This window comes from Cyprinus carpio, chromosome B14 (genome assembly GCF_018340385.1).
Source record: "Cyprinus carpio isolate SPL01 chromosome B14, ASM1834038v1, whole genome shotgun sequence".
Classification (NCBI taxonomy): domain Eukaryota; kingdom Metazoa; phylum Chordata; class Actinopteri; order Cypriniformes; family Cyprinidae; genus Cyprinus; species Cyprinus carpio.
Genome location: NC_056610.1, coordinates 7,032,020 through 7,047,166, shown reverse-complemented (window position 1 = coordinate 7,047,166; position 15,147 = coordinate 7,032,020). Strand labels below are relative to the sequence as shown.

Genomic DNA, 15,147 nt, shown 5'->3' with positions numbered 1-15,147 from the left:
ACTGACTGCTGGCCTGACTCTAAAAAAGTCTTTTGTGGATGAGCTTGAAGGGCTTGATGCCGAGGCTATGCGGGACATTACCTCTGAAAATAAGGTATGAAACTAGTTCCGCAATCATCACCATAGAATCTGAATTAGACTGTTAAATTTTTATTTAATGGCATTTTTCATTTTAGAAATTCACTCCCCTCTAATGTTGCTAATTACAACTCATCATAACCATTTATATGGATTATTATTATTATTATCATCATCATCATGTGTTAAGGTTACAAGCTGGCTTATACCTGTTTATCCGACATAGTCGTGAGGTAATGTACTGAACTATCTATTTGACCTAGAAGTTTATATGAAATTCTAAATAGTGGCTAGTTACATACATTTTCAAAAGGGATTTAGCCCCCCTAAAACGTTTTGTTCTTTGTATTCAGTACTCCTCAGGCCCCTAAATTAAACCATAGCATATCAAAATTGAGATATTTTTTAATTGATATTAGTTTCTCAGTACTAGGTATACTCCTATGTTCTTTATTTAAAAAATAAATAATAATAAAATAAAATGAAAAAATACATCCTGTGGTCTTTTGTTTGTTCATGGTAACTAAAGTTTGTGGATGGTGTGTCTGTAACTCTTTCTTTTGGTCTCTGGGTGACGCTCTTATGCTATACACAGCTTAGCAAGTGATCTCATCTGTGCCGTGTGCCCTGATTCAGTATAATCAGTGTTACACAGTGAGCAAAGGAGGGGAGGAATGAGGGATAGATGGGAGGGGAATGCCATAGGCATGCAGAGGAAGGGAGAGATGAAAATAAAAATTTAAGCCGACAGGAGCAGTCATTAGAGTGCAGTGTCTGCTCCAGCTATTTGAGGATCTGTTCAGAATGCGCTTTGATCGTCATTATTTTTATTCTTTTTCATTTAAATATAGCCATTAATATTTCACAACATGATTTGTTTGACAAGATGCGTTTGGGCCAATTTCTGTCTTCAGCTTTGTTTCTCGTTCATTTGCATATGTGGCACTCTCAGTGAAGTGCGTTATTCAGTTCCAGAAGAGATGCAGCGAGGCTCTGCCATTGGCAATGTGGCAAGAGATTTGGGAATAGATGTGACTGAGCTCGTGAGGCGCAATGCTCGAGTTGTTGCTGAAGGTAGCCGACAGTTTTGCGAACTGAGCACAGAAACAGGCTCTCTGTTGGTGAGTGAGAGAATGGACCGTGAGGAGCTGTGTGTGCAGTCTGCGCCATGCGTCCTGCAATTCCAGCTGCTCCTGGAAAATCCGCTCAAAGTGTACAGTCTCCTCTTAGACATCCAGGACATCAACGATAACAGTCCGACATTTGAAAATGGTCAGATTGAGCTGGAGCTACTGGAGTCAACGGACCTGGGGAGGCATTTTCCACTTGAAAGTGCTCACGATCCTGACATAGGAGCTAATTCAGTTCAGCATTATCAACTCAGTGAGAATGAATATTTTGCTTTGGAAATGTACACCCAGGTGGACAGAAATGCATATCCTGAACTGGTTCTTAAAAAGCCTTTGGATCGAGAAAACCAAGCGGATCATTTTCTGACTCTAAGTGGAGTGGATGGTGGCCGACCTTTTCGTTCTGGAGCGGCATCAATTCATATTCACGTGTTGGATGCCAATGATAATGTTCCTGTGTTTGGTCAAAGTGTGTACAAAGTCAGTGTGCAGGAAAATTCACCTCGAGGCACCGTGTTGGTTAAATTAAATGCAACAGATTTAGACAGTGGGATTTATGGGGAAATTAGTTACTCTTTCAATCACATGCCTGATAAGATGAGGGGGGTTGTGGAGGTCGACCACGTGACAGGTGAGGTAAAGGTCATGGTTGCATTGGATTATGAGCAGGCCAGTTCTCACGAGCTGGATCTACAAGCCAAAGATGGGGGCGGACAGTCATCTCACTGTAAACTCATAATAGATGTGATAGATGTGAATGACAATTCACCTGTTATTGTTGTTAAATCAACTACTTCTACTGTGCCAGAAGATGCTTCACCTGGAACCATGGTGGCTTTGCTGCACGTTTATGACCTTGATACTGGCACCAGTGGATGGGTCACATGTAAGATATCTGATGATGTGCCATTTAAACTTGTGTCAGAGGTAAAGAATTACTTCATGCTTGTGATTGATGGAGTTTTAGACCGTGAAAAGTGTCCTCATTATAACATAACCATGACTGCTGTGGATGCTGGCACACCCCCTTTATTCAGCAGTAAAACTGTAGCCATAACAATCACAGACGTTAATGATAATCCTCCTATTTTTAGACACAGTGACTACAGCATCAAATTTGTAGAGAATCAGCCTCAGGGAACCCTGGTTATTAAGGTCAGAGCTGAGGATGCAGATGAAGGCCAGAACGCAAGAATTCTGTATTCTCTTCCGGAAGATGCCGCCTCTCATCTTTCAATCAACGCAGAAACTGGAGAGATATTTACTCTGCGCCCCTTTGATTACGAATCATCCACTCACTTTCATGTTCAGGTTATGGCACGTGATGAAGGCAGGCCATCGTTCACTAGCACATGCACTGTCCAGATTTTTATTGCAGATCAGAATGACAATGCTCCAGTTGTTCTTTACCCAGTTCAGTTGGATGGGTACCTTGCACATGACATTGTTCCCCGAGCTGCTCCTGCAGATTATCTAGTCACCAAAGTGGTTGTGATTGATGCAGACGCAGGGTATAATGCATGGCTGTCCTATCGAATTGTAAAAGCCACACAGCCTAATTTGTTCTCCATTGGACTGCACTGTGGAGAAATTAGGACACTAAGGCCATTTGCAGAAGGTGAAGAAATCAAACAAACCTTGATAATCTCTGTAAGTGATAATGGGCTTGAATCTTTGTCTGCAACTGCAACTGTCAATATTATAATAGAAGACGGCTTGCCTATCATCGATGAGCTCGTTGCACATGACACAGATAAATTACATGGAAACAGTGACCTTACTTTATATTTAATAATGGCTCTGGCAGCCATGTCCAGTCTTTTCCTTGTGCTCATCATTGCCGTGGTCTATATGAGATTATGTAGATATCGATACATGTACCGTTCAACTACAAACTTACCCGTTTTTCCTCCTACCTATGGACCACCTGGCTACTCTGATGTGAGCTGCTTCAATACTCTGCAGAAAGATGATCAATATAATTCATTCTTAACCACAGGCTCATGGAAAAGGGACTTCAGATTTGGCTCTGACTTTGTAGATTTGGACATGCTGAATAAGAGAGGGACATTGTTGCATGTGAGTGGCCACAGTGCCACACGTGCAAAGCTATTGGTGCCACATAAACTCTAACTCAGATGGTTTGACCCTGACAAAGAAAATCCTTATCAACAAATTGTACTGAAAATCCTTTAATCAAACAAATGACAAATGTTCATTATTATAATGCACGTCTCTCAAAGTCCATCACTTTAATGTTGTATGTTCTTTTCTGCTTTAATTTAGCATGTGACAAGATTTTTACACAACTTGTAAACCCAAACTCTAAAAAGATACTTTTATTGTATGTTGATCTGCTCTAACCCAGACAGCATGCAGTGTCGGCCCAGATACGGCCCCCATCTGTCCTGCATGGATTTCACGTGGGCCAGATGTGGGCCAAATCTATGCCAACACTATGATGCTGTCTGGGAAATGTGTGTGTACAGTTTGCAAGGAGTTTTGGTCACTTTATTTAGAAATCAATAGTAGTTCAATTTGTTTGGATGTTTACTTTACATTCTTTCACATAAGCACTATTTTATCTCTTTTAATCAGAGAGATTCATTTCTCTTTCTGTACTCTAGATCTTTGGGAGGTGGGGGGTGTATGCATAAGCTGTTGTATCATGCTGTCTCCTTTCTTATCTGTTATTGTAAAATTCAGTCTTGTATGTGCAGTTTGTTACTAGTGACTTTAAACTTAAAAAACAAATAATAAATATTTCCTTTGAACCATGGTATAACATGAACCATGCATGTACTTATTTATACAGAGATCAGTTTTACCATTTATTTTGACATTTACTCTGAATAGTGCTATTTATGTGCATTATGTGCTTTGTAAAGTGACTTTCAGTTCTAGAAAAGGAGTTATGTCATAAAATTAGTTTATCAAAAGGACCACACTCTTAGTGTCTTCCTTAAACTGGAAATAAGGTAGTACTACATGCAACATTCAACAGTCTCCCCAGTGTTCCAGCATATCTGACCTGTTTTTATTTGGAGATTTTTATTTTGTCTTGGCTCAGATATGTTATCTCTTTAAATAAGCAGTGCGACGTTAGGATTTGTTTATGCATATGCTTATCTTTCAGTCCAGGTAGCATAAGATTGTAATGTGGCCTTCAAGTCGTTCAAATTTTAAGGATTACTCTAAAGTCTAGTCTAGAGTTACACTTGTCATATCTGCCTTCAGTTAGTAATACATTGTTGTTAGTATCAGTTTCGCTCTAAAGCAGGGATTCTTATTGCAAAGTTTAAAATTACTAGTGTGAAATCTTTCTAAACCCAAGGGAAAAAATTGGCTAAAGATCATAGGCACCGATCCCGTGGGTGCTCCGGGGCTCAAGCACCCACAGGGAAAACTCAAGATATTCCGTATTCACTATCATATTGGTGAAACAGATCTGGCAAATTATCCAGTTAATATTGGTGTTTGCACTCTGGAGGAGTCAAAAGTTTCATTTATGTCTTGTTTTCTGCCGCCAATCACAGCCATATCTGTTGATTTCTTGAATGCAATTTGCCAATCAGAGGCATTTAATTTAGAATCCTCTCACCACTCAAAACATCAAAGCCAGTGCTGGGTTTTCCAAGAATCCTCTCATTATAACAAAACTTCCTGAGATCGCGATGTACTAAAACAAGAAACAGCTTTTTAGTGATTATAAAGGGAGTGCTCTTTATATGCTTTCTAGGCTATATTATCCATTTAGATTTGTATGTATTTTTATTTATTTTTTTCAGCTACACAAGCCTGCATGCCACAAAGTTTCGGGAATGACATCCGCATATTAATACAGTATTCACACTTGAAAGAGCAATAGACAAAACAAAAAATAAACATGAAAATATATGTGCATTGATGCTAGAGCATACTCACTAATTTCTGAAATTCCCTCAGTATTTAATTCTGGAACCGGACCTGGATAAAACTGTGTTTGAGCAGTTATCATTATAAGTAGCTCATATCTAGTTTTATGTGGCAGTGTTTCAAAGTCTGAAAAATGTGTTAATTTCCTTTGTGAAAATCTCTATACACTTAAAGTACACAGTATCCACACGGGCTTCCTCACCCTTACAAAAATGAACCATAGTTTTACTGCGAATGAAACAAAAAAAAAATAATAATAATAAAAAAGGTTACTATAATTAAAACATGGTAACCACAAATTAATCATAGTTTAACTATGGTATTTGTAATAAAACTATGGTTATACAAATGGCAATCAATACACTAAAAAAACATGGTTACTACACTTTTACTGTAGTAAAACCATGGTTTATTTTCGTAAGGGTGAATACTCCTTGCATCTGTTTATTTAATCAAATGTGTGGATTATTTGGTTTTATTTAGTGTGAATATCCAGTTTCAACAGCTCTGATAAGCTAATAAACATCATGATTTGTGACGAGCCGATGTTAACTTTTTTCGTTAATCAGAACACAAAATATTTACCCCGTTTGTGTCTGTGAGGCATTCGTTACATATTTCCCCTGTGTGTTAAAGGGTTAGTTCACCCAAAAATTTGAATTAGCCTGTGTTTTACCCTCGAGGCATCATATGTGTATATGACTTTCTTCTTTCAGACGAATCCAGTCAGAGTTATATTAAAAATTGTCCTGGCTATTTCAAGCTCTATCATTGCAGTCAGTGGGTGTTGCAGTTGAACAGTCCACAAGTCCACAAGTATGACAGATACCGTAAGTGAGAGAAAAGTGATTATTACATTTGAAATATGGCCATTTTTCTTACACATGGATTCACTTCAGGAGGCCTTTATTCACCCCCAGAGCTGTGTGAGGCACGTTTTATAATCGATGCACTTGCTTTATTTGACGACTTGTGGACTGTTCAACTGCAACACCCACTGACTGCAATGATAGAGCTTGGATAGCCAGGACAATTTTTATTATAACTCTGACTGGATTTGTCTGAAAGAAGAAAGAAGTCATATAAACCTAGGAGTTAGGCATAGTGTAAAAGGTCTAATGCAGGAAATTTGTGAACCCCCACCCCTTAATTGTTTAAATTACATTTGGTGCTAATATACTTTGCCATAAAATGGTCATGATATGTACCTAAAAATTAGAAGTTTATTGCTATTTGAATCATTCTCAAATATCTAACCATAACTTTATGACTCCAGGCTCATGATTTGAGCTTCTTATATAGGATAAAGGATGATTTAGTCTTGTCACGTGTAAACTGTATATTGGTTTTTGCCGGGTCTACATGTCTACAGTCCAAATAGATGGTAATGTTTTCTCTAAACTGCCAGATGTTTGTGCATTTGTGCACTGAGCTCATCTGCAATGTGTAACACGTCATGCATTTAACTGGACCATAAACGACATACATTACACCACAATAAGGCTACAAAAGAGAGACTGTGAAGAATTTCCAAATTATTTCACCCAAATGTCATTCTGAGCTTCATTCAGGTGACATTAGTGTGGATTCAATTAGCATCAGATTTGGTGATGGTTAATTTACTGCTTAAAATCCACAGCAATGGTGTTTTATTAATTGAATGTGGGTTTTGGCTTAACAGTAGTTGTTATGAGTGCCAGTTATGAATGAATAACCCTGAAAAGCAAATTATATGGAATATATGTATGTAGTTAAATGCTATGTATATGAGTCTGTATTGCAGATCTGTATCCACAGAATGCTGTACATTTCCCAGCCAGCGACTGTGTGCTATTTAATGTTCACCCATGTGTGGTTCAGTTGTTGCTTTAGGCAGGCCTTCTTCTGCTGTACACTGCTGCACACGTGAGAAGGGTTCTCTGTGTATGAGGATGAGAAAAAATGGACAGCAAAATATTAAAACATGCACAGACCACAGTAAAAATCCAGTTTTGCTTTGTAATCCATTCTTATTGTCACGCTAGTGGATTTGCACACAAGGCAGAGATGACTTCATGAAAAGCTATTGAAGGGATTTAAAGACAGAGGCAGAAATGTGTGTCTCCTCACATGTCCCACATACTCCTCTGTTGCACTGTTTTGATCAAAATGGAGATCATGATGACACCATTCTTACAGTTGGTATATCATACAGTTGTCAGAGAGTTCTGGTTTAAGATGTATTTTATACCTGTTTTATGTGTACTTTGGTGTGTGATTTGTTTTTATTTTTTTTTTAGTTGATGCAAACAGTTTAGGCCACATTTATTTATTTTTAATTAACGGTGTTTGCCAAAGAAAGCATCTGATTACTATTCTGTACAGTGTAAGTGCTTCAAACAAAACACATTTTCTTCAGGAAATTTAAATTTAGTTTTTTTAATTAATTAATTTTCTCTTCTCTTTTCTTGCCTCCACTACCTGCTGTCCATCCTAATGAATGGAAACAAATCAATCTCCATTTAGGTAAGAAACATTTTATTTACTGCTATTGTTAAATAAAATACAGTTGGCAATTCACAGAAAGCTCTTTTTACTTCCTTGCACACTTTGTCTTTTTCTTCTCTTTCTCTGTCTTTTATATTTTCATTGTTCTTATGAACTGTTTACTTATGTATAGTTCAGTAACTGAATGTTATCATACAGTATGTGCTGTGCTCCATCTTGTGGTGGTTTACTGAAACTGTGTCAGAGACACCGCATCATCTTACTGCATGAATGTGTGTGTGTGTGTGGTGTGTGGGGGGGTGCCCTACATAGGTCTCTGGCTCTCCTCTGCTGCTGCAGCATTGTGTCACTATGCTTTAAGGCTGGGCTCTGGCCCACTTTTACAGCATTAAAATGCATCATTGGACACAGAGTCTGAATAATGCAATCTCATCACACTGAGTATGTATGACTATGTGGCAGCATTAGTGCTGCTCATGTTTTATGCATCTACACAGCTAAAGTGTACAAATCAACTGCAATGTCCAAAACCACATACCGACACAATAACACACATCCTGTTTATGGTAACACTTTAATAAGGCTTAGTTACTTAGTTACTAACAATTTTTATAGCATTATTTTTAGATTATATATATATTATATATATATATATATATATAGTGTGTGTGTATTATATATATATATATATATATATATATGTGTGTGTGTGTGTGTGTGTGTATTGTGTCTATCTATCTCTCTCTCTCTCTCTCTCTCTCTATATATATATGTATAGATAGATAGATAGATAGATAGATAGATAGATAGATAGACTAATACACACACACACACACACTCTAACACACAAACACACACACACACACACACACACACATATATATATATGTATTTATTTAATTAATTATGCTGATTTTAAATTTAAATTTAAATTTCCTATTTATTTAATTTTATTGATGCCCAAAATTGTTAGAACACCTGACAGATCTAAGAAAATATTTTTGTCTACAAATATTTATCCACTTTTAACTTTAATATTTGGTATGTCCACCATTTGCAGCAATTACAGCAGCACATCTCTCTGGCGTAGTATCAATATATTTCCTGAGAACTTAAACACTAATGTTATCTCATGCCTTCTGCAACTCAAGCCAAAGGCTTTACTTTGAATGTAGAATAGATCTGTCCTGTTTATTTTCCAACTCACCCCAAATCTGCTTGATGGGGTTGAGGTTCCTGACTTTGAAGGGGCCAGTCCATCATTTTCAGTGTTCCAGCAGATTCCTTCTGTCACAGGTAGTTCCGGCAATAGTTCGTTTTATGGGTATTGAAATGGCCAATTCAACAAAAATAACTGAAACCTCCTAAATATGCTAAGTGTTGTAACATTTTTTTATCACCACTGTATATTAACTAATGTTGACAGATTTAATCATATTGTATAGTGTTAATGAATTTATTTATTTATTTATTTTTGATTGCTACAAGGCTTTGACAATCAGATCTGTCTGCACAATGTTGTGTCTGGGTCCGTTTTGAAGATCACACTCCACTTATTTTTTATTCTTTCAAATGTAGGTCATCTGCTGGGACACTAGAATCACATCTGACTGGCTTGATCTTACACATTTTATAATTTTGATTAAATAAGCGGTTTTAGTGTAATGTACAGGACTAGATGCACAATGCACCTAAAATCTTGTTAAACTCTTTTTAAACGCTATAGGGTAAATGGTGCTATTGGTTTTTGATAAACTGTAATTGGTAAACTCTGGTTGGATTCACTTTCTGTAATTCTGCATTGTAATTTGATTTCATGTCTCCATTCCTGCACTGAGATAATCACAATGAAAGATTTGTTGATGCACCAACTACTTGCTATTGTGTTTCTGATCAGCAATGACAACCAACAGAACCAGAAATAAAGGTACAAAAGCTGTCACTGAGACGTCAGGTATTAAAATCAACCATTTATGTACAAAGGTGTACTTTTTGATAAGGCACCACCCAGGGGCAGCTTAGTACCTTAATTTCAGAGAGTGTAGCTCAAATTTTTTTATGCTGGACAGTCCAGCCCTGCTGTTGTGCCGCTCATTGACTGTGAGAGGTGCTGTTGCCCAGGGAGACAACAGTGAGCAAAGCACAACAACTGCGTATAGGAGGCATTGCGTCAAACGGCATAGAGAAAAGACGTCGAGCTGTTGTTTGTAAATTGGAAGGGCTCGGTTTGGAATCTTCTTAACAATACAGAAGAGAATTGTTTAAATGCTCGAATATTTGAAAACTGGACGTGTATGACTGCATTTTGCTTGGATTACTACATTTGTAGGATGCAGGATAACAAAGGACTCCAGTTGAGGCGGTGTGTAAAATGGCAAGCAGGATACTCCATTTTCCTTTTATTCGTGCTGAGCGCCGTGACCGGGCAGATTCGTTATTCGATTCCAGAGGAAATGAGACCAGGATTGTTTGTTGGAGATGTGGCGAAGGATCTCGGTTTGGATGTAAAAAGGTTGGTTTCTGGCCGTGCTCGTCTCGTTATTGATGACAGTAGACAATATGTCGAGCTGAACCGCAACAAAGGACATTTGGTGGTAAAAGAGAGAATAGACCGAGAGCAGCTCTGCGGACAGAAATCTCCGTGTAGTTTCGGTCTTGAGATTTTGCTTGAAAACCCTCTGGAATTTTTCTCGATTACCATCGAGATTCAAGACATCAATGATCATGCGCCCGTTTTTTCTAAGAAAGAAATAATTCTCGAAATAGGCGAGTCCACACCTGTAGGCACTATTTTCTTGTTAGACACAGCAACTGATCCAGATGTTGGTTTGAATTCTCTTCAGAGCTACAGTCTGAAACCTACTGATAATTTTGCTTTAAAGCAACACAGTCGCTCAGACGGCAGTAAATATGCAGAGATAGTGTTGCAGTCAGTGCTGGACAGAGAGAAACAGAGCGCGCATTCACTTATTTTAACGGCTATTGACGGTGGAGACCCACCGCGCTCTGGAACCGTTAAAATAGTCATTACTGTCCTTGATGCCAATGATAATGCACCCATTTTTACGGAAACCATGTATAAAGCAAGTGTTTCTGAGAACGCAGTAAAAGGTACGTTGATAACTAAAGTAAGTGCATCTGATGCAGACGAAGGTTACAATGGCAATGTCACGTATTCATTTACTCATATGGGAGAGGACGCGGCGCACCTCTTCCAAATCAGTGCAGCCACTGGTGAAGTAACACTCACTGGCAATTTAGACTATGAAACAGTTCAGCAATATGAACTTAATTTGCAGGCTAAAGACCCATGGGGTCTAACCGGTGCGAGTAAATTAGTAGTGGATGTTGTGGATGTTAATGACAACAGCCCGTTTATAACAATGACATCTTTTTCGGGTAAAATACAAGAGGATTCTCCGCCCGGCACAGTTGTAGCTTTAATAAGCGTCCAGGATTTAGATTCCGGTAAAAATGGACAGGTCCGTTTAAGTTTAGAACAAATGTCTCCCTTTGCAATTAAACCATCACCGCGTAAATACTACACTTTGGTCACCGATGCACCACTAGACCGAGAAAAGGTTTCCAGTTCTAATCTAACATTAATTGCGTCAGACGAGGGCAGCCCCTCATTATTCAGTAAAATAACAATTTCTTTAGATATTACTGATATTAACGACAATGCTCCAGCCTTTAGTCAACATGCATATAAAACATATATATTTGAGAATAACTCTCCCGGAGTTTCTCTGCTGTCTCTTCAAGCAACAGACCCTGACGCAGGGCAAAACGCGCGTATCGGATATTATCTGGTAGATACAGATGTAAATGGTTCTCCTGTCTCATCGTATTTCTCTGTTAACGCAGAAAGTGGAATTATCCATGTGGTGCGATCATTTGATTATGAACAGATGAAAGATTTTAAAATACACGTGAGAGCGCAAGATGGAGGGTCTCCCCCTCTCGGTTCAAATGCTACAGTTCTCATTAACGTTCAAGACCAGAATGACAACGCGCCTCAGGTTCTGTATCCGGTCCAGTCAGGCGCTTCTGTGGTGGCTGAAATAGTGCCTCGTTCTGCAGATGTGGGTTACCTGGTGACTAAAGTGGTGGCTGTTGATGTGGACTCTGGACAGAATGCCTGGCTCTCATATAAACTACAGAAAGCCACAGACAGGGCGCTGTTTGAAGTGGGCTTACAGAATGGAGAAATAAGAACTGTGCGCCAAGTGACAGATAAAGATGCTGTGAAACAAAGACTCACTGTTGTAGTGGAGGACAACGGGCAGCCCTCTCGATCAGCTACAGTCAATGTTAACGTGGCGGTGGCGGACAGCTTCCCTGAAGTGCTCTCGGAGTTCACTGACTTTACGCACGACAAGGAATATAACAATAACCTGACTTTCTATCTGGTCTTGGCCTTGGCCGCAGTCTCATTTCTTTTCATAACATGTTTGGTCGTCATAATATCTGTGAAAATCTACAGGTGGAGGCAATCGCGACTGTATTACAAGTCCACTCTTCCAGTTATTCCTTATTATCCACCGCGTTACACGGACACTATTGGCACAGGAACTCTGCAGCACGCCTATAATTATGAGGTTTACAGAACGACCGATTCCAGAAGGAGTGATTGTAAGTTTGTCAGACCTGCAAGTCAGAACGTGTTGATGGTGGATCCTAATTCTACATTGACAGTGCAGCGCGCGCCCAGCGAGAAAAACATGCTTGATGAATTAGATTCGCCGGTAGAGGTGAGATTTTTATTATTGTTGTTTTTGTTGTTGTCGCTATTGTTGTGTACTCAGTTAATGCAATGTGGTGAACTTTGAAACTTAGGACCTGTGCAATATTTTACCAATTTGTCTTAACATGTTTGTGCGGGGGGGTTGTATATATTTCAGCACCTCCTCAGTGGACAGCGCTGCTGTCGATTTACATTATATTTTATTCTTCTTTTTCTTGAAATGTATGCTTCTGTTAATGCTTATTTTGGACTCTAAGAGCCGCTGTTGGTCAGTGAAATACTTTATGTGAAGTAGGCTTGCCTCACAGTAAACCATGGCACCACCCCATCAGTGCGTGCTGCGACGCAGCAGACTCCTCTGTTTCATTTGTTACGGGTTGGTGAGAGGGTGACTGTCTATTTTCTTCCAAACGAATGCAAAACGTTTTTGTAATCTTGCCTTGGAATATGCTTCTGTCATATAGGAATATTTATGGTGAACTTGCTTGCTAATCAGTATGGCTGTTAAGGATTTTTATCGAAATGGATGCGTTCAATGGCGTGTTTTCTTCCAACCGCAGTGGCAAGTATTGTTTTTCATCTCGTGTTACATTCCTTTTACCATATCTCAAATCCGCTACTCCATCCCTGAAGAAATGAGTAAAGGCTCGCTTATTGGTAATGTAGCACAGGATCTGGGGCTCGATATAAAAAGGCTTCGAATGGGTCGTGCGCGTATCGTTACCGGAGAAAGCACTCAGTACGCAGAGCTTAGAACAGACAAAGGGATTCTAGTCGTGAGTGAGAGAATAGACCGTGAACAGCTTTGCGGTGACATCACGCCATGCAGCTTCAGCTTCGAGATCATTCTTGAGAACCCAATTGAACTGCATCAGGTAACCGTTGAAATCATAGACGTTAATGATAATTCTCCTGTATTTGAGAAAAGCAAAATTCATTTTGAAATAAGCGAATCTGCAACAACTGGTTCACGTTTTGCATTAGAGAGTGCATATGATGCTGATGTAGAATTGAATTCATTGCAAAATTATGTTCTTACAAGGAACAATTATTTCGTTCTAAAACAACACTCAAATCCAGACGGAAGTAGGTATGTTGAAATGGTTCTTGATAAAGCTTTAGACAGGGAGGAGCATCCTAATCTATCTCTGATGCTGATCGCTGTTGATGGCGGAAACCCGCAGAGATCTGGCTCTGTTAATATAGATGTTACTGTTTTAGATGCGAATGATAACGCGCCTGAGTTTAACCAGACTATTTATAGCGCGTATGTGATAGAAAATGCACCAAAGGGCACTTACATTACTACCGTTAATGCCACAGATGCAGATAGTGGGTCAAACGGACACATTACGTTTTCATTCTCTGACCTGAAAGAACATTCGAGAGATATGTTTAGCATTGATGAAAACACTGGCTTGGTGTCTGTTTTAGGAAATATTGATTTTGAGAAAGAAAAACGTTTTGAAATTAGAGTCAAAGCGACAGACCAAGGAGGGTTGACTAGTACAAGTAAGCTTGTAATTGAAGTAGGGGATGTAAATGACAATGCGCCCGTAATCAACCTCATGTCTCTCTCGAGCCCTGTAGCAGAGGATGTGGCTCCAGGTACAACAATTGCAGTGCTTAATATAAAAGATTTTGATTCTGGGAGAAATGGACAGGTTGCGTGCTTTATTAATGAAAACCTTCCATTTAACATCAAATCATCCCTCACTAACTATTATAATTTGATCACAGATTTCCCTTGACCGTGAAACTCACTCAGAATATAATATAACAGTGACCGCAAGGGATTCAGGTTCACCTGCACTTTCGAGCTCAACGACACTACGCCTCAAGGTTTCTGACATCAATGATAACGCACCAGTTTTCGATCGAGGTAGTTATTCATCACACCTTCTTGAAAATAACGAATCAGGTATGTCCATATGTGGTGTAACTGCGATAGATTTAGACTGGAATCAAAACTCCAGAGTGTCGTATTTTTTAGAAAATACTCAAATTGGTGGAGCTCCGATTTCCTCTTATGTGTCCATAAACTCAGAGAACGGTGTTATACATGCAGTTCGTTCATTTGATTATGAGCAAATTAAACAGCTAAGTTTTGCCGTAAAAGCGCAGGACGGAGGCTCCCCTCCTCTCAGCAGTAATGTTAGTGTGAAAATAAGGATTCAGGACCAGAATGACAACGCGCCTCAGGTTCTGTATCCGGTCCAGTCAGGCGCTTCTGTGGTGGCTGAAATAGTGCCTCGTTCTGCAGATGTGGGTTATCTGGTGACTAAAGTGGTGGCTGTTGATGTGGACTCTGGACAGAATGCCTGGCTCTCATATAAACTGCAGAAAGCCACAGACAGGGCGCTGTTTGAAGTGGGCTTACAGAATGGAGAAATAAGAACTGTGCGGCAAGTGACAGATAAAGATGCTGTGAAACAAAGACTCACTGTTGTAGTAGAGGACAACGGGCAGCCCTCTCGATCAGCTACAGTCAATGTTAACGTGGCGGTGGCGGACAGCTTCCCTGAAGTGCTCTCGGAGTTCACTGACTTTACGCACGACAAGGACTACAACGACAACCTGACTTTCTATCTGGTCTTGGCCTTGGCTGTAGTGTCGTTTCTCTTAATCGTGTCTATCATCGCCATACTGTCAGTCAAATGCTACAGATGGAGACGCGAGCGAATGTTTTACAAATCAGGAGCGAATCTTCCAGTTATTCCGTACTATCCGCCTCTTTACGCAGACGTAGGGGGCACAGGAACTTTACAGCACGTGTACAATTATGAGATT

At 39.4% G+C, this 15,147-nt stretch overlaps 3 protein-coding genes across 14 annotated transcripts in view; all 3 read left to right on the top strand.

Moving 5' to 3' along the window:
- Positions 1–15,147, top strand: part of LOC109079679 (protocadherin gamma-A11-like) — a 159,243-nt gene that overhangs the window by 74,646 nt on the left and 69,450 nt on the right. The window contains exon 1 of one of the 12 annotated variants that reach the window (XM_042737873.1): positions 9,288–12,364. The exons of the other annotated variants lie outside the window; for them this stretch is intronic. Coding sequence (XP_042593807.1) covers positions 9,905–12,364 — 2,460 coding nt within the window. The 5' untranslated portion in view covers positions 9,288–9,904. Of the gene's footprint in view, positions 1–9,287; positions 12,365–15,147 lie in introns of those variants that run through there. 12 annotated transcript variants of the gene reach the window in all.
- Positions 101–6,123, top strand: LOC109108265 (protocadherin beta-15). Its single transcript, XM_019121449.2, has one exon. The coding sequence runs from the start codon at positions 948–950 to the stop codon at positions 3,339–3,341; it is 2,394 nt and encodes a 797-aa protein (XP_018976994.1). The 5' UTR covers positions 101–947; the 3' UTR covers positions 3,342–6,123.
- Positions 12,384–14,248, top strand: LOC109086823 (protocadherin gamma-C3-like). Its single transcript, XM_042737902.1, has one exon. It carries the CDS (start codon positions 12,855–12,857, stop codon positions 14,106–14,108), a length of 1,254 nt encoding a protein of 417 aa, XP_042593836.1. The 5' UTR covers positions 12,384–12,854; the 3' UTR covers positions 14,109–14,248.

Coding starts and splice junctions, on each gene's coding strand:
- LOC109086823 (XM_042737902.1), top strand. CDS start 12,855: ATGGCTGTTAAGGATTTTTATCGAAATGGATGCGTTCAATGGCGTGTT.
- LOC109108265 (XM_019121449.2), top strand. CDS start 948: ATGATTTGTTTGACAAGATGCGTTTGGGCCAATTTCTGTCTTCAGCTT.